General features: G+C 58.6%; 8 protein-coding genes across 8 annotated transcripts; 4 read left to right on the top strand and 4 right to left on the bottom strand.

Annotated features, from left to right (window-relative positions):
• Positions 1 to 274: 274 nt before the first annotated feature.
• On the bottom strand, positions 275 to 4,300 carry PSEUBRA_005758 (SIT4 phosphatase-associated protein family; the record flags this gene model as incomplete). Its single annotated transcript, XM_016439151.1, has 2 exons — positions 275 to 4,096; positions 4,295 to 4,300. 2 exons carry the CDS (start codon positions 4,298 to 4,300, stop codon positions 275 to 277), a joined length of 3,828 nt encoding a protein of 1,275 aa, XP_016289946.1.
• Positions 4,301 to 5,360: 1,060 nt separating this feature from the next.
• On the bottom strand, positions 5,361 to 8,276 carry PSEUBRA_005757 (MOZ/SAS-like protein; the record flags this gene model as incomplete). Its single annotated transcript, XM_016439159.2, has 1 exon — positions 5,361 to 8,276. One exon carries the CDS (start codon positions 8,274 to 8,276, stop codon positions 5,361 to 5,363), a length of 2,916 nt encoding a protein of 971 aa, XP_016289945.2.
• A 1,664-nt stretch (positions 8,277 to 9,940) lies between these two features.
• On the bottom strand, positions 9,941 to 13,516 carry PSEUBRA_005756 (Gamma-tubulin complex component protein; the record flags this gene model as incomplete). Its single annotated transcript, XM_059465666.1, has 1 exon — positions 9,941 to 13,516. The coding sequence occupies one exon, from the start codon at positions 13,514 to 13,516 to the stop codon at positions 9,941 to 9,943; it is 3,576 nt and encodes a 1,191-aa protein (XP_059320339.1).
• A 631-nt stretch (positions 13,517 to 14,147) lies between these two features.
• PSEUBRA_005755 (uncharacterized protein) lies at positions 14,148 to 14,972 on the top strand (the record flags this gene model as incomplete). Its single annotated transcript, XM_016439171.1, has 2 exons — positions 14,148 to 14,608; positions 14,681 to 14,972. 2 exons carry the CDS (start codon positions 14,148 to 14,150, stop codon positions 14,970 to 14,972), a joined length of 753 nt encoding a protein of 250 aa, XP_016289943.1.
• Positions 14,973 to 15,926: 954 nt separating this feature from the next.
• PSEUBRA_005754 (Protein kinase domain protein) lies at positions 15,927 to 16,994 on the top strand (the record flags this gene model as incomplete). Its single annotated transcript, XM_016439178.2, has 1 exon — positions 15,927 to 16,994. One exon carries the CDS (start codon positions 15,927 to 15,929, stop codon positions 16,992 to 16,994), a length of 1,068 nt encoding a protein of 355 aa, XP_016289942.2.
• Positions 16,995 to 17,161: 167 nt separating this feature from the next.
• Positions 17,162 to 18,538, bottom strand: PSEUBRA_005753 (Ribose-phosphate diphosphokinase; the record flags this gene model as incomplete). Its single annotated transcript, XM_059465665.1, has 1 exon — positions 17,162 to 18,538. One exon carries the CDS (start codon positions 18,536 to 18,538, stop codon positions 17,162 to 17,164), a length of 1,377 nt encoding a protein of 458 aa, XP_059320338.1.
• A 583-nt stretch (positions 18,539 to 19,121) lies between these two features.
• PSEUBRA_005752 (5-formyltetrahydrofolate cyclo-ligase) lies at positions 19,122 to 19,976 on the top strand (the record flags this gene model as incomplete). Its single annotated transcript, XM_059465664.1, has 2 exons — positions 19,122 to 19,581; positions 19,672 to 19,976. 2 exons carry the CDS (start codon positions 19,122 to 19,124, stop codon positions 19,974 to 19,976), a joined length of 765 nt encoding a protein of 254 aa, XP_059320337.1.
• A 645-nt stretch (positions 19,977 to 20,621) lies between these two features.
• PSEUBRA_005751 (Peptidase M17, leucyl aminopeptidase, C-terminal) lies at positions 20,622 to 22,247 on the top strand (the record flags this gene model as incomplete). The annotated part of the gene is made up of 1 exon (XM_059465663.1): positions 20,622 to 22,247. One exon carries the CDS (start codon positions 20,622 to 20,624, stop codon positions 22,245 to 22,247), a length of 1,626 nt encoding a protein of 541 aa, XP_059321672.1.
• Positions 22,248 to 22,389: the final 142 nt, after the last annotated feature.

The following is a 22,389-nucleotide window of genomic DNA, read 5'->3' as shown; positions in this document are numbered from 1 at the left end:
GATTGTATCATGTCGGTGGACAGAAGCGAGTGTGTTTGCGAGCATGAGTGGGAAGTGGAAAAGAGTCAGACTGCACGATTGTGCGCCGTAAGGGTCGTAATGTTTGGTAGGATCTTCGTCTCAACCCTGTTCACCTCGAGGCAGCTGTCGCCGATCACACCGCAGACAGAGAGCGCATCAGTCTATAACGATACTTGAGAATTGCATGCACTTCCAAGCGCATACTTTTGTCGAAGGTCGAGCGGGTGCGTGTGCGTTCCGCTGCCTCCTCGCTCTACGCATCCTTTTCGCTGAGTTCTCCCGCACCCAGCGCGACCTCGTCGAGCGGCACGACGACCTTGGTCCCATCGGCCAGCGTCCTTTGCAGCTTACCCTCTTCGCTCCTGCTCACCTCGGTCGGAATACCTGGGCCGAGAGGATCCTCTGTATCCGTGACGTCTGAGATCTCTGGGCCTGCGGAGCCGAGTGAGCCTCGACGACGGTCCGCAGTGGTCTCCGGAGCTTCGAGCTGGCCCAGCGAGGGCCGACGCGCGTGGGCCTTGCTGACGACGTCTGTGGCGGGTGCGAACGTAGATGTCCCGGGAAGAGGGCTGGTGCTGAGCGCCGACTCGTCTTTCTCGGTCCCCGTCTCGTCCTCGTCCTCATCCTCGTCGTCATCGGACCCGCTATCCTGCTCGCCACCCGTCCGCTCCTCCTCGTGGTACTCCTTCCGGAATTGTGCTGACCAGTCGGCAGGAGTGAGGTTCTCCGCAAACGGGTTTGCGTTGCTGCTCCCACCACCGGACGTAAAGTCGAAGCTCTGCGTCGCCCCTCCTGCACCACCATCGCTAGGATCGGCAAACGGTCCCCAATCATCGTCCTCATCGTCATCGCCCAACTCGCCACTCCCACTCCCCGAGTGGCGCGGCGCAAACGCATCATCAAATCCACTCCCCTCCTTGTCCCCACCGCGCTTCATCTCGCTCGACAACCACGACGCTTCATCGTCGCTATCGTCGTCGTCCGACCCCGCTGCACCGCCAATCTGGCTCGAAAGATAGCTGGCAAAGCTGCTGCTGCCCGCACCGCCAATCCCTGCATCATCATCATCATCGTCCGCACCGGAACCGAACGACATGGACATCCCCTCGTGTCCACGGTTGAACGCTAACGGCCCACCTTCCTTCTCGCGAATCTCCTCGAGCGTCTCGGACACCACCTGACGCCACTCCTCGCGTTCGGTGAAGGATTCGACGGGTCGCGCGATCTCGAGCGGGTACCGCTCGAGCAGCTTCACCGTCTCTTCCGCGATGAGGTTCATGTGACCCATGAATCCAAGACGGATTCGGCGAGGACCAGCGACGGACGTCTCGTTGCGCTTGCGACCCTCGACGATGCGTGAGGTGAGGTGGCCCTCGTCGAATACGGCGACGGTGAGCTTGCGGTTGAGACCGACGTCCATTCGACCGTTGAAGCATTGTTGCAGAATGTCGTAGACGACGTTGTGAAGGAAATTGTTCCAGGGGTAGTCGAAGAACAGATCGAGCAGCGAGGGGAGGATGCCGCATTCGAGGAACTTGCGCTTGAGCATGTCGCCGACGACGTAGTCCTTGGCCTCGTCGATGGGACTGGGCGGACCGGAAAGTCTAGGTGCCGTCAGCTCGGCGAGGGACAGCCCAGAGAGCGCAGAGCGGATGGAGGCAGCATCGCCCTTGTCTTCTTCGACAGAGTCGCTCGTCGTTACGCTTTGACTTTCGTTGGTCGAGCTCTTGCTCGAGGACTCGGCCTGTGCGTCAGTGGTGCTGTCGCTGCTGCTGCCCTCCGTGTTGGTCTTGTCGGCAAGGGAGACCTCTTTGAGAAGAGCCTCGTCGTCCGCTTCGTCTGTGGAGTCGGTGGAGGCACCGGCGCTAGACTTGTCGCGGCCGTGTCCAGAAACACGAGGTGCTAAAGAGCTGCTGGCTTCAGCAGCGTTCCCAGCAGTCGCCTCTTCACTCTTTGACTGCTCGTCTTCTGTGGCTTTCTCTTGTGGAGTTTCCGCCTCTGCGCTGGTCGAAGTGTCTCCGACTTCGGGCCCATCCGCACCTTGCAACGTGCGTGCCAGCGTCTGAAGACCCTCGAGACCACCCATCAAGACGCCGTCGTCCGAGTACTGCGGTCCCTCGCCAGGCGCGCGGTTGAGTAGCGCCATGTTGGAACAATGCAGCAGCTCGGCGTACAGCTCGGTGATGCGATACCTCTCGAACGTGAGCGGGGCCACATCACCGACCGAGGTCGGGATCGTGACATCACGCTCCCTCGGCTCCTTGACCAGCTGCTGAAAGTCGGACAGACGCTCCGACAGCACTCGCAGCATCGGTCCGAGATGCACGAGGCCCATCTTGTCGACGATCTCGGACATGGCCTCCTCCATGCCTTGCACATCCTCTTCCTCTTCATCAAGCGCCTCAATCGCTTTGTTGACCGACTCTTCGTCCGTCTGCTTGTCCGCGCCCGTCGAGGCACCAGGTCCACCCTCGGTCTTTGAGCCAGCAGCCTCTTCTTCTTCTTTCTTCTGCAATCGTGTCTCTGTCAACTCGCTTTGCCTCTTGACCAGGTGATTGTGCAGGGTGCGGAGAAGATGCTGCTCAAAGTAGTCGCTGTTGTTCTTGCGGATGAGCTCGATGAAGACGCCGATGCACGTCACTAGCGTCGAACTGCAGGTCTCAGCTGTGATGGCTACAGTAGGCGCCGCGACGGCCGGGAATAGGTTGTCGGGACGGAGTGTTGCCGTTGAGCCACGGTGATCCATTTGCCCGGGTGATCTCGACTCGGACGCGGGGAACTCGCGCGGATTCAAGGGTCGTGCGAACGACTCGTCGTCTTCATCATCCTCCACTGCGGACGAGGAGATCGCACCCTCCGTCAGCGTCGACAGCGACGAATCACCTTTTTGCGATGGCTTGCGCAACCCGCTCGCCGAGAGTTGCGATAGCTGTTCGTCGGCGACATCTGTGAGACGACGATGCAACTGCCGTGGCAGCTGCGAATCAAGCATGTAGCCGACCATCTTGCGGACGATAGGCTCGCTCGCTAGTTCGCGCACGAGGCGGTTGTTGATGCCAGCCGTGTTCTCCTGCGACTCGTTGAGACCGCCGCCCAGCTCCTGGCCTTGGCCCTGGTTGAGAGCGGCAGGCGAGGGTGCGGACAGAGCGATGATGGCCTTGAGCAGCTCCGAGACCGTGTTGTGGATATCCACCGAGTAGTTGGGTGCGAGAAGGTCGACGGTGCGCGATATCAAGTCTTGCGACGAGAGCCAGTCAATGATGTCGGTGGTCTGGCCAGGTGTCCGCACGGTCTCCTCCATCTGGATGATGCGGAAGAGCAGGTCGACGACGGCGGGTGTCTCGAGATGCGCAACGAAGCGCTCCACGATCCGAGGCTGCTCCTTGATGAACTCGAGCATCTCGATGGGCTTGCGTTCGAGATAGGCGCCGTTTACCTTGGCCCAGTAGCCGGCGAGCACGCCGCGTCCTGGCCCATTGTCGAGGGCGCTGGTGGCTCGCAACCTGCCGTCAGCTTCCGACTCAGACTCGGAAGGAGACCGAGAGCTGCTGGCGCTGCCTGACGCCGAATTGGAAAAGTCGGTAAAGTTGGTGACGCTGAGATGACCAGCGGGAGAGGTCGAAGGAGAGGCGTTGGCGGAGGAAGAGGATGTGGCGGCGTTTTCGGCAAAGAGAGGATGTGAGTGCATGGGCAGAGGTGCCTGCGATGGCGATGGATTTGAAGTGAGAACGGCATTCCAGAATGGCACGAGGTACTCGTGGGGATCCGAAAAGATGGCGTCGATGATGGGCCACACCTCGCTGCAGCTAAGCACCTCCGAGGCGACATATGGATACTTGAACTTGACTTTCTCCTCCCAATCCTTGCCTCCTGCGCCACCCACGGTCGCGGTGCCGACGACATGCTCCATCAGCCTCTTGACGATGCGTGGCTGTCGAAGAAAGTTGTTGAGCTTTTGATTTTGCGACTTGCATTCTTGCAACAAGTCATCCTCGTCCAGAACATCCTCGAGGGTGACGTTCGGTTTGTCGAGGAGCGTGTCTAGCGTCGAGACCGACGAGAAGCCAAATCTCCACTATAGATTTGAACGCGGACCATGGTATCAGGTGCATGATGGAGGAGAGACAGGACACGATTTCAAGAGGTGGGTCAGTTTTGCCGAACGACAGCGAGTTTGAGCCGGTCTACGACGCTGGCACCGATTCGCATGCCCCGCTAGAGCGCAATCGGATGCCCAAGAGCTGGCGCCGACAAGGGCACGCAGAACACTTACAAACATGATGCCCTATGTATCAAGTGTCAGCAGGACGTTGCTGGAACGTCGAGCTACGGAACAGCTAGAGAGCCAATATTGATGCAGCGGCGATGGTAGGAGCGAGCGATACCGATGAAAGCTGATCTACATGCAAAGTCGGGGGCGCAGTTGCAGCTTGGATCCGTGCTTGATGCTATCGAGTGGATCCGAATGCCTCTGATGCAAGTACGATGCGACACGCGGACGGACCGTGAGGAAATCTTGACGGGTTGCAGAAGCCGACAAGCTCTGCGATCAGCTTGCTGCCTGTCGATCGATTGTGCCGAAAGAAGAGCCGGTCGAGGACGGTCCGTGCAGAGATATGAAGGATGAACAACCAAATGAAAAGCCCGGTGGAAGTATGCAGACTGGCGTCCTGCTAACAAAGGATGAGACGAAGCAGCAATCCTTGTGTGTGGCGTAACAGAGACGGTCCAGATGGAGATGCCAAGAAGGAGGAGACGATGGTCGAGAGTGATCAGAAGAGCAAGACGAAAGATGGCCGATGCCAAGTTGAAGAGCCGATAAAAAGGAAGACACACGCAACACTCGTCAATCTTCGGTCGGTCTGCTTAGCTCCGTGAGTGTGTGAGAGAGTGCAAGAAGGGAAGGGTCCTTCCATGCCAGACAGCGCGTCAGCCTAGCGTTAAGAAGAACAGGAACCACCAACGCGAGGCTCGCGGCACGCAGAAATTGTTTTTCGTCGATTTGATCCTCACAAGCAGCTATCAACAGCAAATCCAGAATTGTATTCCGCCCTGCAAGCAATTTCAATCTCACCGTAGTCTTGGCTCTTGGTCTGACGCTCTCAAAGCTGAAAGTATCATCGACCTCTTCCTCATCTTCATCACCTTGATTCGCTCTCTCAGACTCTTCGAGAGCGGCACAGAGCGTAGATCTCAAGGTCGAAGCGCAAGAGGCAGTGTGTTGTTACAAGAGTCGGAAAGTGGTACAGAGTGGTGGGTAGCCTGGTCTCTATCAACGAGGATGATTTCTTGGTGAAATGCAAATTGTCTGCGTATGGTGCTGCATCGCCTGACGACGCTCAGATGTCATCGAGGCCCGGATCATCGCTGCCAGGAGCATCCTCGTCGCTGCCATCGGCGTCCTCGTCTCCGAAATCGGCATCCTGGTCGTATGGATCCGGCGTAGCAGTCGCACCGTCCCGCGCGGTCCATGGACTCGCCATCCCCATCTGCATCTGGCCCGGAAAGTCATTGGGCGTGAATTGGCCATTTGACACGCCCGAGCTGGCTGCGAGCACGCGCTGTAGGTGCTCGGGATCAATGGGCAGGCGTGCAGCCTCGGGTGTCTTGGGCGGGAATGCGGTTAGAGCCGATTTGGCTGTGATGGGAGCAGCGTCCGGCAGATACTCGTCAGCTTCGTAGTCGCCATCTGCATCCGCATCCGCATCTGCGTCAGCAGCCACGCCTCCGTCAGCCCAGGCACCTCCAGAATACGGAGCACTTGCGTCGACGCTCTGCGTGGTAGAGGCCGAACCTGGCTGGCTGGACTGCCACATGCTGGGCATAGACTCGGTACCTGTGCCGAGGTCGCTTCCACCGCTCTGATTGCTCCCGAGAGCTGCGCCGTACAGGGCGCTTCCAGGCGGCGGCGCAGGTCTGTAGCGCTTCTTGGGAGGCGATGGTGTGGGCGTCGCGATGGAAGAGCGTCCTGGGCTGTTGACCTCCTGCGCTTGTGCGAAATCGTTTGCACTGGTCGACGCCGAAGCCACGGCCGTGAAGCTCGCCCGCACCACCGGACGTCGCCCAGCAGTCGCCGCTGGGCTTGCACGTGCGCTCGCCGCGTCGCTTCTGCCAGGCGTCTTTTGGACGCGGTCGAGCACGGAATAGCCTAGATTGGCCATCATCTCGGCAGGAGTGAACGTGCCGCTACCAGAGGGACCTGGTGTGCCGTTCGATTGCCCGACGGTCGATCCGCCGCTGTGTCCATTGGATGGCGAAGGAATAGGCTGGAGGAACGACCGAGACACGAGGAAGGGCGTCCACTTGAGCCTATCCGCTCGCACCTTGAGATATCCTTTCGACTCGTAGTTCTTGAGATGGGCGATCACGTAGTCTCGATCGAAATGGATGCGATAGTCGCGAGGAAGCGAGGCGGCTGCGTTCTTGTCTCGATCCTTGTACGAAGGCGGCTCTGCCGCAGGTGGAGGTCGAGGATGCAGAGGAGGTCTGCCTCGCTTTCGCGGTTGAGGTTCAACTGCTGCAGCGGAACCGCCAGCGAGTGCGAGACCAGTGCCTTTCGCGGCTGCAATTCCGTCCCGCGCGCGATACTTGCTTGTCGCTGGCGTCCTGCTGTTTCCGTTGTTGCCATCGTAGACCACGATCATGTCCTGCTCGCGAAGCACATAGAAGATGTCCTCCAGCTGCATGGCCGTACCGCGGCTGATGTCGTCCATGGTCACCTCGTCCGGTGCGATGCGCAGATAGTAAAAAACCGCCAGAGTCCAATAATTTCTGTAGCTCAGCAGGCCAAGGTCACTGAGTGGCTTCTCGGGCGAGCCAACTCGTCCCTCCTTTTTTGACAGCAGGAAACTGATGTCGATCAGAAAGTTCCCCCATCCTCTCCTCTGGCGCACCGGAAGCGTCATGATACAGGACACGTTATAGTTCATCGGGCTGCGCTTCTCCTTACTGAAGTAGCCGACAAAGTGATCGCCCATGCTGTCTCCTTCGGTCACGATGTAGAAGAGGAATGGCTCGACGTCGTAGTAGAGCGTCTTGTGGTCGAGGAACATCTTGGCAAGCAGACAGAGGTTCTGGCAGTAGATCTTGTTCTTCCTGCCATCGACCTCGTAGACGCAAATGTTGCCGTCCCGGTAGATCTCGTCGCCTGGTGGGTGTCTCATCTTGCACTTGAGCCGGTGTCGTTGCGCCATGAAGCGACTCTTCATGTACTTGAGGCAGAACTCGCAGATCCAAAGCCGTCCGTCTGGCACCATGCTGTACTCCTCTGGATATGGCGCCTGGTACCATGTATCGATGTCAAAGTCGCCGAAGCGAATGCACTTGATGGGCGAAGCGTTCCCGGTCTCTGCACTGCTGGCCGACGTCGTGATCTCGACCTGTGAAGGTGCCGGCGTGCCTGATGGTGACTGCCGAGGGACGAGCTGAGTGCGAGAAATGCGAGGGCCGCTGCCGGGCGTTTCCAGGGAAGAGATGGAGCTCGGATGGCGCGGCGAAGCAGCTGCAGAGCCCCAGGCTCCCGTCGCTGCAGGACCTGGCCTTCGGATGATGCGACTGCTGGATGAGCCCGGCAGGCTGGCCAGAGTGCCACCCAGCCTCGCTTCGGCGGCTTTCTGTGCTCGTTGAAAGCGCTCCGTGTCCTGCTGCGTTGGCTTGTACGGCAGCGTGAGGGCATCCGAGCCTTGCAGAACACCGCCAAAGGGATCTTCCTCCTCGCTGCTCTTCATGGCATCGCGATCACTGGCTGCATCTTCATCGTCGTCGTCCGCGCCTCCTCTCGCGGACTCTCCATCGGCTAGCCCGCGCTCTGAGGGCTCTCCATCCGACGAGCCTGAGCCGTCTTGGTCGCCATCGATTGTGTTCCTGCTGCTACTGGCAAGCCTACCGGTGCCTTTGAGTTTGGACGGTGTCTTGCGATTCGACCCAGACGCGCTCGCCGATTTTCTTGGTCGTCCACGCTTGTTGCCCGTTGGCGTTCCAGCAGCTTTCCGCGCAGAGCCGTTCAAGGTCGTGAGCCCATCAGGAGGTTGATCTGTAGACCGTGAGGACCATGGTGATCCGGGGGAGAAGCTGAGAAACGAGCCAGCTGCACTGAAGAGATTGTTCTTGAGCGTGCTGACGACGGCCAAGCTGGAGCCCGCCAGCATTTGTGCCTCTTTGCCCTTGTTCAGCGAGGCTTGTGCGGTGAACAGCGAGTCGATGCTGCGGTCGGGGTTGGAAGGCTTCTTGGGTCTTCCAGATGTCGAGGTGCGCATGATTTGACCGTCAGAGTCTGAACGGAAGGGTGTAGATTGCAGAGATGCCGTGCGACCTGCGGGTATCGTTTGCGCCTGCGATGCCCAGTGCTGATGCTGATGGCCGGATTCGCACGTTGGGCAATGCCACTGTTTTGGCGGTTTCGAGAGAGGAGGGGACAGACAGTAGAGATGCCAGCCCCGGTCGCATCGGTCGCAGAACATGAGCTGAGCCTGTTGGGACGGAGCAAGACATAGGTGAGGCATTCGACGAGTCAGTGAACGGGTCCCACGAAATGAAGTCGGAAGTCGCGCTGCATTGTTCTCTGCGTCATGGTGGGCGGAAGTTGCCAAACTCACATCATCGCCTTTGTCACGGCATATTTCGCACTTCTTGCATTCGATGCATCGCCAATCGTAGGACGATGCTTCGCGAACCTTGGTCGGCTGACGGCCCCACTTCAAGCAGGAGGGATGCCCGCTGCTACCGCATTCGGAGCAGGAGATGAGCAGCTTGAGCGAGTCGCCTTTGGGACCTCGATCAGCCGGTTGGAGGCAGAAAGCGCAGAGGTCGTGTGGAGGAGCTCTTTGCTTCAAACGCCCTGGTGTCGTTGCTGGTCTCTTCTTGACGGCGCCTGGAGCAACCAGCTTGCGTTTTTTGACAGGACTCGGAGATGGCACTGCGATCTGCGTTGTGCTGGCTAACTTCTTGGGTGACACAGAGCGCCTTACTGTGGACGGTCCTATCCCCAGCGAAGACACCGCCGGATCGTGTAGCTGTACGGTCATCATCGCTCTGTTGTTGGGCGATGAGCGATCAGAGAGCATGACATGGTGGGTTCATGGCCGTTTGCTGCTGTTCGGCGATGGTCTCGATGGGAGCTCCGATGGGCGAGAAGAGCAGCGTTTAGAGCGCGAGGAGCGACAATACAGCTCTGAGATCCCAGCTGAGAAGACGAAGCGCGCGGTGCTGCCAAAGATGGGCGAGGCGAAACCTGGTCTTCCAACGACGGTCAGGCCGTGAGAAGGTCCGCTTTCGAGCAGGCAGCTGACGTTGAACGACACCCTGAGCGTATCGTTGGATCGTAAGAGACTGTGACGAGTCGCTGAAGGCGGCGTCGACCGAGCTGAGTCAAGCCAGCACAGCCAGTCGGTGAAGCCGAACGTGATGAGTGGTCAGATGAGAAGACCGATCTCTGACGTTGGTGTGGATCTCAGCTGATCGATCGAGCCTTGGTCCAAGTGGCGTTGTATAAGAGCTTGCTCCTGGCGTGAGCGAAGCCTCGGGGTATATGGTAGGCTGAGAGTTGCTGTAGGAGCTTGACGTTGGGATAGAAGCAGGACCGAAGCGGCAAGGCCGTTTGAGAATCGCGACTTGAGGCTTTGGTCGGCTGGCTCTCCACTTTTGCGCTCTGGCCGTGCGCGCTGAACGCTAAGGGCGTGCAATCCTGGCTACGCCATTTCCAACTGGGAAATTTCGCGTCTCGCTTTTGCGACGCGCTGTGACTACTTTGGACCCTGATCCAGCTGCCTTCAGTTCTCAATCGTGCATGGCGTAGACGAATGCCTCGTTTCATATGTGTGGCAAGCCGAGCAGGCACGGACATTGCAGCTGCAGGTACGAGTCAACAGAAAGGATGATGGAATTGGTAGGAAACCCATCTCAGAAGGCGGAAGTGTGGACCTCAGTAGCTCAGGTCGGACCAAGCAAGCGCATCGAGCAAGCCCTGCCACTTTGCCCTTGCATAGTCATGCTCTTGCAAAGCCCGGTCGGCGAGCGTCGCATCCTGAGCTTGTGCCGCTGCCCGTGCCGCGATCCTGCCAATCTGGTCGTCGACATTGACCTTGAGCTCTTCCACCAGTCGAAGCAGAGCTTTGCGTTGGCGCTCGCATTCTACCCGGAACCGCTCGCGCTTGTTCGTCTCGGAGTCCAGCCAGCTCGCAGACGTATCGACGCTCATCGAGGCGTCGACAGAGGTTGAGCCGAATGCGTCCGAGCGGGCTAGTGTGACGTCGTCGCTGTAAACGTCGTACGCACCGGGCTGCGCAGGACCGTCGTAGTCGCGTAAAAGTTCACCGTAATCCGCCTCGTTCTGGTCGTCTTCCGCATCCTCCTCTTCCTCCTCTTCGTCCTCTTCGACGATCGCTCCTAGCGGTGCGCCTTCGCGCTTCGCCCTGTCTCTCTGCTTCTTGCGTCGCTCTCGCCGTTTTCGCCGCGCAAGTCGGTCCTCGCCCTGACTGCTTGTGCCGATGAATCGTTCGTAATTGTTGACCACCTCGGCTCCAATGCGCCAAGCGGCGCCGAAGAGCTCCTTCACCTTCACCTGCTCGATGCGATGGAAGCACAGCTTCTCCATCCGCTCGAGCGCCTCGGTGTGAATCTGGATCGCGCTGTCGAGCGAGGTCGCGCCTTCGAGAGCTGCACAAAGTCGCTCGCTGCCGTCCAGCAGCACGTCGCTCTGCAGGAAAGCGATCAGCGTTCGAACGAGCCACTGAGCTTGTCGACGGAGCGCCCAGAATTTGCGCATGTGCATCGTCTCGGGCTTTGCCAGCTTCAGCGTCGCTGACAGCTTCCACTGTGCATATCTGGCTTGGAGTAGCGTAGTGAACATGGTCTGGTAGAACCGCATGCAAGCGGTGGGGAAAGCAAACGTAAGTGGCCACGGCACCTCGTATTCGACTTGTACATCGGCCAATCGGCGAATCCGGGTTCTCTGTCGGATTGCTGCTGCGCTGTCGGCGTCGTCGTCACCAGTGAAGAAGCGCACCAGATTCGCATCGATCCATACCTGTCCAGCGCGGCCCGGCTCGTGCGCCTCGAGCACGTCGATGAAGGTCGAGTTGAGACGGTGTTGGTGAACGGCACGAATCGTGCCATTGGGTCGATCGAGATCACGAAAGAGCGAGTCGAACCAGCTGGTCATCTCGGCGCCCTCTTGCATAAGAAAGAGTCCGTGGCACGCTCTCAGGTGGGTCTGCAATGCGTATCCGCCATCGGTGACGGGCGAGGAGAGCACCTCGAACAGGCGCTTGCGGACGATAGCAGAGATGGGCGAAAGATGCTCCTGGAGTGCTTGCCCGAGCATGGGCTCGAGAAGTCGATTCGATGTGCGCGATCTGCGATTCGCTGATCCGAGCTGCCACGACGGCTCAGAGTCCGGCTGTGAGAGTGGTGTCTGCGGCAAGGTCTCCTCTAATGGCTTTGATTCGGCGCCTTGGGCGCTCTTGGGGAATAGGAGTCGTCGAAGGGTGGCCTTGGCTGCCTCCGGTGTTGCGGCAGCGTGTTTGACTGAGGCGTTGCCGCCGGTGAGCGCGTGCTCGACATCGCCTTCTTGGTGCCTTCCTCGCCCTTGCTGGAGTACGCTTGCTGGTACTAGACTGCGAAGGCCAAGGATGCGATCGAGGTCCCCGTCTGGCTGGACTTCGCCGAGCGCATCAATGCCCAGGCTGCGGAGCAGTCCAACACCCTTTGCCGTTGTCACCACGTCCTGCACGATGGATTGCAGGAATGCAGGCGGGCTATAGCCTTGGTCGACAACGTCGTCCAGTGTTGCATGGCCCCTCGAGTGCTTGGCATTGTACCCCGAGGTCCAGAACGTGCTGTCTGATGTGGACAGTGACGCATCGTGCTTGATCATGTGCTGGACGAGGCGATCCTTGAAGAGAAGGTCGTCGGCGCGATTGACAGCAAAGCTGAGGCCTCTTTGCAGCAGGCGACAGACGGACCGCCATGCGGGTCGGCAAGCAGCGAGCAGACAGGTGCTGAGGTCCGCAAGAACGTCGTCGCAATACGCGACCTCGTCCTGTTGGTGAACGAAGCCGAGAAGGGCTTGCAGGCCGTCGATGAGGGCGCGATCGCTAGAGACATGCGCCGCGAAAGTATCCGGCGCGGCTTTACGATTTGAGATGAAGCCCAACTCCTCCAGAAGTCGGGCCAAGAGTAGTACGGAAGCTGCCTCGCGATGCAGAAACTCGAGCAGCTGTGTCATTGTTGCATATCTGTCCGTCCGGATGTTGATCGGCTGCAATGACATCGAAGCAGCGGCAATGTCGGCGTCCATCTCAGAGAGTCGGGAGTGCAAGCGTTCGAGGAGAATCCGCAATTGCTCGGCGAAGGCTTCGACGGCGGGTGTGCGGGTGAGGGCGTTGACAGCTTGAATGCCTTGTGAGATCGCACCGCCCACGAATCTCCGCAGAGATGTCAAAGTGCTCGCGATCGAGGTGATGGCTCCCAACTGCTCGCTCAGGCCACTCGGTACGCTCTGCTGTGGCGGAAAGAGCGCGCATGTGCAGCCTAGCAGCGCAGAGACACTCTCCCTGACGACATCTGATTCGGAGAGGTTGGCTGGCGTGCCACTCCCAGCGGCTCTGAGTGCTTGTTGTCTGTGTTGATGAGCACGAGACCATTGCTCGCGCTGTGCGTAGTCCTGTGTAGACGAGGCTGAAGGTCGTATCGAATCTGAGATCGCTGTGAGTCGGTCTCTCCTTTTACGAATCTCTTTGTCGCTGTCGTAGCCTTCCCCGATCCTGAGTCGCTTCTCGTCGTCCGAATCCAGACTCCAATCCGATAGATCGGAGGTGTCTTGATCCACGTCATCGTCGGCCCAAACGTCGCCTTCCAACGGCTCGTCGACTAGGATGCCAAGCCATTCGCGTTTCTCTGCCTGCCTCCGCTGCTCCGGTGTCAGATACTGTGCTCGATTCGATTGTGTCGCGTTGAGCATGAGATTGGCAGTAGTGCGTGCGGTGACGTCTGCCGGCTTGGAGAGCTGCAGCAGGAAGCGAACGGCATCCGCGACGTTATCCGGTCGAACCAAGGGATCTGGCAGATTGCGGGCATTTGCGGATCCTCGTCGCTTTTCACTCTCGCGAGCCTGATCCGTGAGACGCACTGATCGCTCGCATGATACGAGGAGCTGCGAATAGCATCGCTTGAGCGCGGTGGCAAGTTCGTAGTCGAGGTGGATGCTGTGCTTGAGCGAAAGTCCTTGTAAGGCCGCGGCAATCTCGTCGTCGTCCGCGGGTGACCACGAGTCCTTCTCGACGAAGTTAATGGCCTTGGCCTTTTGTGATGCTCTCGATGAGCTCGATGGCGTTGATGGTGCATCCTGTGAATCCAAAAAGACGGCCAAGAGGTGGTCGACGATGCGTTCCTGGTCGATGCGCTTGTTTGTCTTCGATCTGCTCGCTGTCCTTGTCGAGCCGGACCTGACAGCTCCTGGCAGAAGACCGCTCGAGGACGAGCCTGCGACGGGCGTCATGACGTGCTTGGAAGCATGCAGCTGAGGAGCTGTCCGTTTCGATGATGGTGTTGGTGGAAAGCAGTTGCAGCTGGTGTGAAGTGACTCTGGCGCGGGTCTCGCTTTGCAGACCAACACTTTCAAAATCTCAACGCGTGCCTACTCTATCGCGTTAATTTTAACAAATTGTCAGATCTTCGGTTGCCGCTGGAGTGGAGGCGAGAAACGCTGTGTTGGTCCAAGCGCCGTTGCGGAGCATGCAGATGCCATTCGGATGCAAAATCTTGCTTCAGCCAGCATGGCAGGTCAATATATGCACAGGTGCGGGACGCTTGAGGTCCACGTCAACTGGCTGTGCAGTTGTTCCACGAGAAGAAACACACGAGTATGCGAGAAGGAGAGGAAGAGCCTTGCCTTGAATTGGCTTCCGAAGACAGTTCCTGGGCCGTGCGCGCTGCCGAAGCTTCAGGCAGCGTTAGACGTAGCCGACTCAGCAAACAGAGCTTCGGCTGCGCTTGAAACGTCACGCAGCATGGCTCAGTGTTGCTCTCACGCGGTTGGCTACAGTAAGAGCAGACCTATAAGAGACCAACACGAGATCCTCTCATTCCCTCTCACCGACCACTCACATACACGAGCATATCGATACACAATGTCCGGCTTCGACTTCAACAAGATTGGCGACATGGCGCAGGGCTTCCTGAACAGCCAGGGCGGCAACAACAACCAGCGCCGCAACGACAACGACGACGAGGGCTACGGCAACGGTGGCAACCAGGGCTTTGGTGGCAACCAGGGCTATGGCAACAACGATAACCAAGGCTACGGCCGCGACGACAACCAAGGCTACGGCAACAACGACGACAACCGGCAGCAGCAGCACCACTCTGGCGGTGGTGGTGGCGGTGGTTTCGACTTTGGCTCGCTCGCCGGCCTCGCCCAGGACTTCAGCTCTGGAAACCACGACAACTCGCTCTTTTCGCAAGCCGCCTCGTTTGTGCAAAACCAGGGCGGCCGTCAGGACGTCGACGAGCAGCAGCTGCTCCAGGACAATGACGAGGTGCACAACCAGCCCGGCGCCAACTCGTCTGGCCAGATCGGCAACGCCGCTGCGTAAGTCATCCCGTACACGAGTTCATTCAAACAAACACAAAAACTGACGATATGACCATCTTGATGTGGCAGTCTGTCGGCAATCAAGTCGCTCCTCAGCGGCGGCGGTGGACAGCAGCAGCAACAACAGCAGGGAGGTGGCTTCCAGCAGAAGCTCATGAGCATGGCCATGAGCCACGCCGCCGATCTGTACGATCAGAAGGATGCTCAGGGTCAGGCACAGGGCAGCAAGCAGGACGCCGTCAACTCGGCCGCTCAGATGGCGATGGGTCTCGCGATGAAGAACCCCTCGATGCTGATGGGTCTGATCGGCGGCGGCAACTCAGGTGGGTTGGGTGCCCTGGCTGGCATGCTCGGCAAGTAAGAGCGCGAAGAAGCAAGTCGAACATCACGAGACGTAGTCAAAAATTGAAGGGGTCACTGGCTCGACCTGAAAGCTGCTGGTATGATGGTCTGTGTGAAGAAGAAGAGAAGCATCGGGCTCAACGTGCGATGCGTTTGTTGTTCACACCAAGCGCATAAGCCGGCCGTTGAGCAAAGCTCAGACCTGCTAGATTGACCGCTGTGCAGCTGTCTAGCTGAGTGCAAGAGCAGCCATCTGGGCGTGTGAACAGCAGCTGGGGAGGAGATCCTGAGCTTGCCAAGGGAACAATGCAGCGCTAGACCCAGACAGAGTGACGTTGAACCGGATCGGTGGCGCAACACGGGGTCTCAGGTGCCACCTCTCCATCTATAATAAAGTCTAGCTGAGCTGACCGACCCGTACATTTGGGCTCCCCATCTGGATCATGCAAAGCTTTCATTGGCCGGAGTCCCGTATCAAGGTCGGATGCAGATGAGAGATCGACGAAAGTTGCAAGTCCGAAGGATGGACATGACGGTGTTGGTTGACATGGCTGACGGGGTTGTTGCTGCACCTTCCGAAAACGGAATATCTGAAATGCTAAAAAATGCATTTTTTGACGCGGCGACTCGGGTCGAGAGCCAGGGTCGAGACGCACAAAGGGAAGATGGCGCGTACCTTGGCTGATTTTGGAAAAATCACACACCCAAACCGGCTGAATGCAGCTAGCTGCCCACGGTCCAACACCCTTCAAGCGAACCAACACACGCATGCACTCTCCTCGCTCAAGACCTGACTGACCCTTTGATGACTGTCGAACAAGCAACATCTTGACTCCCGATCACCACGAGCACCTCGAGCAACGACATCCTCTTCAGAGCAGTAGCAGGCCGGCGCACTTATACATACACTCACACGGAGCGTCCACGGTCGAATAGAACCCCCACACCCCACCTCCTCCTCCTCGAGCTACACATGGCAGCCATGGCGCACGGCCAGCAATCCAACCAGTCGGCGACGTTCAACGTCGGCGAAACCTACAAAGTCGTCGATGTTGTCGGTGAGGGAGCCTACGGAGTCGTGTGCTCGGCCATCCACGTTCCCTCCTCCTCGCGCGTCGCCATCAAGAAGATCACGCCCTTCGATCATTCCATGTTCTGTCTCCGCACCCTTCGCGAGATCAAGCTGCTTCGTCACTTCAACCACGAAAACATCATCTCCATCCTCGACATTGTCAAGCCGTCGAGCTACGAGAGCTTTTCGGAGGTGTACCTGATTCAGGAGCTGATGGAGACGGACATGCATCGGGTGATTCGAACCCAAGAGCTCAGCGATGATCACTGCCAGTACTTCATCTACCAGACGCTGCGTGGGTTGAAGGCGTTGCATTCGGCCCAGGTGTTGCATCGCGATCTCAAACCCAGCAATCTGTTGTTGAATGCCAATTGCGATCTTAAGATCTGCGATTTCGGTCTGGCTCGTTCGGCCAATCAACCGGAAGCAGAGGGGACCGGGTTTATGACCGAATACGTCGCAACGAGGTGGTACCGCGCACCAGAGATCATGTTGACGTTCAAAGAGTATACAAAGGCCATCGATGTTTGGTCTGTCGGATGCATCCTCGCCGAGATGCTCTCCGGCAAACCCTTGTTCCCAGGCCGAGACTACCACCACCAACTCTCGCTCACATTGGAAATCCTCGGCACCCCTTCGCTCGACGATTTCTACGCAATCACCAGTACAAGATCGAGGGACTACATCCGAGCATTGCCGTTCAGGAAGAAACGCAACTTCTCCCAGATGTTCCCCAACGCAAACCCTCTGGCGGTGGATCTGATGGAGAGGTGTCTAACGTTTAGCCCAAGGAAGAGGATCACCGTGGAAGAGGCGCTGGCACATCCCTACCTCGAACCGTACCACGATCCAGAGGACGAACCCACCGCCGAACCCTTGGATCCCAGCTTCTTCGACTTTGACTACGTCAAAGAGCAGCTCAGCAGGAGCGAGTTGAAGAGGCTCATCTACAACGAAATCGTTCGTTAAGTCTCGTCTCAAGGCAATACTCGGATTTTGGAAGATCTGGTTTCTTTTTTCTGTCACTCTTTCCGGTTCGACTCGCAATGCACGCTCTACACACACGCCTGTCTTGATCGTGACAAAGCTTGAGGTTCTTTTGCTCGAAAAGGGATATACATTGCGATGCCAAAGAACTAGAACATGATCTCGGCATCCTGTCGGAAGAGCTGGCTGATCGACTCTCCGTGGTGACTCCTTCGGATCGTCTCGCCGATCACGGCGCTGACATCCATGATCTCGAGCTTGCCATCGCTCGTCTTGGCCTTGTCCGTATTTGCGATGGTGTTGGTCACCACGAGGCGTTCCAGACTGAGCTTCTTGAGCAGCTCGATCGATTGGCCGCTCAGCAGACCGTGGGTTATGATCGCGTATACCTTGGCTGCTCCCGCTGCCTCGAGGGTTTTTGCGGCCAGGGCGAGCGTTCGACCCGTGTCGACCATGTCGTCGACCAGGATAGCCACTTTGCCCTTGACATCGCCGACGAGGATCTCCATGCGCGAGGAGTTTTCATCCTCCGAATCGTCTTCCGCTGCTGAGATGCCTCCTGTGAGGTCCTTTTTCGATCGCCCGCTGCGAACCAGATGCCCCTGCTCGTCGGTCATGATCCACTCGCCCGTCTCGTCGCACTTGATCCCGTTGGCCACTTCGCTGTAGACGTGCTTGGAGCTGGTGGTCGACTGCAACGTCGATGTGGACGATGCCGACTCGGCAGAGACGCTGAGCGCGTTGAGCTTGTCCGTAGCCTGCCCGACGGCGGATCTCGAGTTGAGACCCGTACCGTCCAGCAGGAAGGAGCTCGACATGGGCGTGCTCACTCCCGAACGGAGGTCGTCGAACGAGCTCCTGCTCGACAGACCCAACGCCGTCTTCTGCGCAGCACGAATGCGCTTATGCTGCTCGCGACGGCGATTGCGGTTGATCAGCGCAAAGTCGACACCCAGCGCATCGGCGAGCGACGTAGCACGCTTCGCACCACCCGCATCGGGACTGACAATGATCGCATCCCTCCAATCGGCCACCTTGGATCGGATCCATCGAGCGACACTCGGCTCGCTAGTGAGGTTGTCGACGGGAATGTCGAAGAAGCCCTGGATCTGAGAGGCGTGCAAGTCAAGCGTGATAACGTGGTCTGCGCCCGCGACGGTGAGCATGTTGGCGACGAGCTTGGCGGTGATAGGGGCACGGCTCTTGTCCTTCTTGTCGTGACGAGAGTAGGGGAAGGAGGGGATGACGGCGGTGATGCGGCGTGCCGAGGCGGTCTTGCAGGCCGAGAGGATGATGAGCAGCTCCATGAGCGAGTCGTTGGGGTCGGTGTAGGGCGAGTTGCCCGTTTGGAGGACGTAGACGTCTTCGTCACGGACCGAGCTGCCGATGCGGACGTCGATGGACTGGTCTGCGAACTTTTTGCAGACGCAGGGCGTGAGCGGGATGCCGAGACGGTCAGCCACGAGCTGGGCCAGCTCGGGATGGCTGTTGCCTGTCAGCAGCTTGATCGAATTAACGCCTGGCATGGTGATACGTTTGCAGAGTTGCCCGTGGAGAAGAGGAGGAGTAGGGGTGCGATTGACTTGCTGGACCGGCGACAGCACGAGGATCGGCTACTGATGAGACCAGGTTATTGGTTCAAGGGTGAGATGGAGGAGGTGGTCGGTGACAGTCAAAACGAAAGGGAGTACGCAGGTCCCACCAGCAAAGTGATATGAAATGTGACTTCTCAAAAGCTCCTCACTGCCTTGCTACAGTCACACCATTTTTTGTGTGTTGTCACAAGCTGCCTCTCTTGACCTGAAAGCTTCCTGCTTTTCTTCCCGACCAGCCTTGAGAAGAGGGGGAGGACCAACTCTAAACCGTCCAAACGCTCTGAGCGTGGGGAAAGCCAAGCTCAAGTTGAAATTTTTCTTGACCCGGCACCGAGCAGATCGGGCTCGCTTTGGACCCTGATTCGACCTCAGATCGGGGTATGGGAGACACCTCGAGACCTTGGACCCTTGATTTCTCACTGAGAACGCTACAGGCCTCTCGTTCAGCTTCGCTACCAGCTGACACGGACCAATCCTATCGTCGCGATCATCACAGCGAAGGCATCATCACAGTATGGCCTCGACGACAACAGCGACAGCACTTCGTGCTGCGAAGCGGCAGCTGCGCAAGTCCATGACGCAAACCCTCGCAGCCATGCGTCCGGACGAGATCGCCAAGCAGTCGCGAAAGGTGACCGAGCAGGTGCTCAAGTCGCAAACCTATGCTCGCGCTCACTCCATCAGCGTCTACATTCATACGGAAGTCGGAGAGGTCATGACAGATGAAATCTGTAGATCGGTGCTCAAGGATGGCAAGAAGCTATACGTGCCTCTATTCGCATCACCAGCGCCTCCGGCGGTAGCCACAGGCCCAACCGTCCCATCGGCGCCGGTGGAAAGCAAGACGGTCTTTGCAACGGATATGGTCATGCTCCGACTACGAGATGTGGGCGAGTACGAGTCGATGGCCGCCAATCGCTGGGGTATCCGCGAGCCGCCATTGACGTATGCCGATGGGACTCTGCGAGAAGAAGGTGAGTAACAAACTGCCACTGTCTACCTGTCACGATACCAGTAGCTGACCCTCGATTTGTTCCGTGACTGCTTCGCTGCGATCCAATCAGCACTCGACGAGTCCACCGGTGGAGATGGCCTCGACCTGATCCTTGCGCCGGGTGTAGCCTTCGATCAGACGGGTGGTCGATTGGGTCACGGAAAAGGATACTACGACCGATACCTGACAAGAGCCGAAGAGTGGGCCACTGGACGTGGTCTTGCAGCTCCAGTCACCGTGGCATTGGCACTACGAGAGCAGGTGCTTCCAGCATCCGAACGCGTTCCCGCCGACGAGCGAGATCGTGTCCTCGACGCTATCATTGCGCCTGACGGCACCATCCTTCCACCAACACCATCACGGTGGTCTCCATGAAATGGCATAGTCTCAAACAACATGTTCAGCGTCGAGCTGATCGCTCTCGTCGCAGAAGAGAAGGATCGACGTATGTGCCGAATCTGCTGCTCGAAAATGCCCGGCAAAGTCGCCGGAAAAGGGTCTGTTCCTGGCGTGGTCCGGCTTTCGAGGGCGTTGCGGTCCTCTGGCATGGAGACAAGAGAGCTGTGTTCTGTGGTGTTTGGAAGCCCTGAGCTCTGATTGGCGGCAGCGACTCGGAAGGACGTGCGCCGCCGCCGGTTGCGTCGTGCACAACTCTATCAGCAGCTCGCTTCGTACTCACTCAGGGTGCAGCAGCCGGCTATCTTTATTTTCAGTCGGAGCGCAGACCTCCGGCAGAAGCAGCGAGAACAACGCTTTCTGCGGCACGAAGGCAAAGAAAAAGAAAAGAAAAAAGGCTTGCGCAGCCTGTGTGCCCGTGTTCTTTTCTGTGCCCACTGTGCCGGGTCTGTGCATGCTTGTTGGACTTGGAAGAAGGCGCACACCCTGAAGGTCCTCCCTTGTCTGCCTCCCTTCCTCGCCACGTCCATTGTCCCTCGAGCGATGCTGCCTTGCCGACTAGCGCTGCGCTCTGCTACCTCTTCCTTCCGAACCACCACCATCGCAAGATCGTCTCACAGAACCATGTCTTCATCCTCAGTTGCCGGCGTCGTCGTCGGTGTCGACACCAACGGCGCCTCTACCGCCAAGAACGTCGATGTCTCTGCTCAGTGGAAGGCTTCGCGCGCTTCCTCGTCGCGCAGCAACGAGCTTCGTGTCTTCTACCCTGACAATGGCACTCCCGTCGCCGCCGTCTCGCTCGGCGAGCAGAAGGCTGCCCCCACCACCACACCCGATCTCACCCCTTCCGAGAAGACCTACCTCCGCAACGAGCAGCTCGAGCGGGTCCGTCTTGCTGCTGCCAAGGGTGTCAAGGCCATCCGCGACCTCGGCGCCGGACCCGAGGACAAGGGGGACAAGCCTGTCGAGAGGACCATTGCTCTTGACGCCATGTCGAGCCCTCACGCTGCCGCTGCTGGTGCTACCCTCGGTCTCTGGTCCGTCAACCACTTCAAGACCCGCGGCAAGAACGCTGCCCACGGCAAGGATGCCGCCGTCCAGGGCGGCAAGGAGATCAAGGTCGTGCCCGTCGACGGTGCTGCTGACGAGTCGGCCAAGAAGTCGCTCAAGGACGCCGGCGACGACGTCCCCAGCGTGGCTCCTCTCAGCTGGTACACCGGCGAGGTCTACGCCGAGGCGCAGAACTGGGCTCGCGAGCTCAAGGAGACCCCAGCCAACCTCATGACTCCCACCATCTTCGGCCAGCGCGTCACCGCCGCCTTCAAGAACGTCCCCAACACCACCGTCATTGTGCACGACGAGGCGTGGGCGCGCGAGCAGCGCATGAACTCTTTCCTCTCCGTTGCTGCCGGTACAGATGAGCCCGCCAAGTTTGTCGAGATCATCTATAAGGGTGCCCCGGATAACGAGGAGCGCAGCGTCGGCTACGTCGGAAAGGGCATCGTATTCGATTCAGGCGGAATTAGCCTTAAACCCGGCGCCGGAATGAAGGCGATGCGCGCTGATATGGGAGGTGCAGCGGCTGTCGTCGCTACCACCCTGGCGATCGCCAAGCTCGGTCTGCCGATCAACGTCGTATGCGCTACTCCTCTGACGGAGAACATGCCGTCTGGCAAAGCCACCAAGCCCGGAGACATCATTATTGCGCGCAACGGTCTCTCGATCGAGGTGGACAACACCGACGCCGAAGGTCGTCTTGTGCTCGCAGACGCCCTGACGTACGTGTCCGAGACGTACAAGCCGCACACGCTGGTCGACGTGGCCACCCTGACGGGCGCATGCATGATCGCAGTTGGCGACGTCTACTCCGCTGCCTTCACCGAATCGGACAGTCTGTGGAAGGAGCTTCGCGTCGCCGGTGAGGCCGAGAACGACCTCTTCTGGCGCCTGCCCTTGAACGATGCCTTCCTCAAGCAGATTTCGACCTCCAACGCCGACCTGTGCAACACCGGCGGTCGTCTGGCTGGCGCTTCGACCGCGGCGATCTTCCTCAAGCAGTTCGTCGTCGGTCTGGGAGAGCGCGGCGGTGCCGCCCCCACCGTGCGCTATGCTCACCTGGACATCGCCGGTAGCATGGAGGCCACACCAACGACCATCAACGACTACCAGCCCAAGGGCTTCACCGGTCGCCCCGTCAGGGCGCTGATCGAGTTTGCTCGTCGCATCGCTGCCAATGGCGGCGCCAACTGAGAGGGCAGTCAGATCGAAGCCAGGCCCACGAATCAACATTTTCTTACATGCATTACATCTGCACCTCCTTTGATCATGTTCCATGTGAGAAAAGAGATGAAGCCTGAAGATGTCCTTGAGCTGAACGTCGACAGGGATGAGA

This window comes from Kalmanozyma brasiliensis, assembly GCF_000497045.1.
Source record: "Kalmanozyma brasiliensis GHG001 unplaced genomic scaffold PSEUBRA_SCAF7, whole genome shotgun sequence".
NCBI lineage: Eukaryota > Fungi > Basidiomycota > Ustilaginomycetes > Ustilaginales > Kalmanozyma > Kalmanozyma brasiliensis.
Note: the sequence above shows the minus strand (reverse complement) of the source record. Positions and strands in the feature narration are given on the sequence as shown.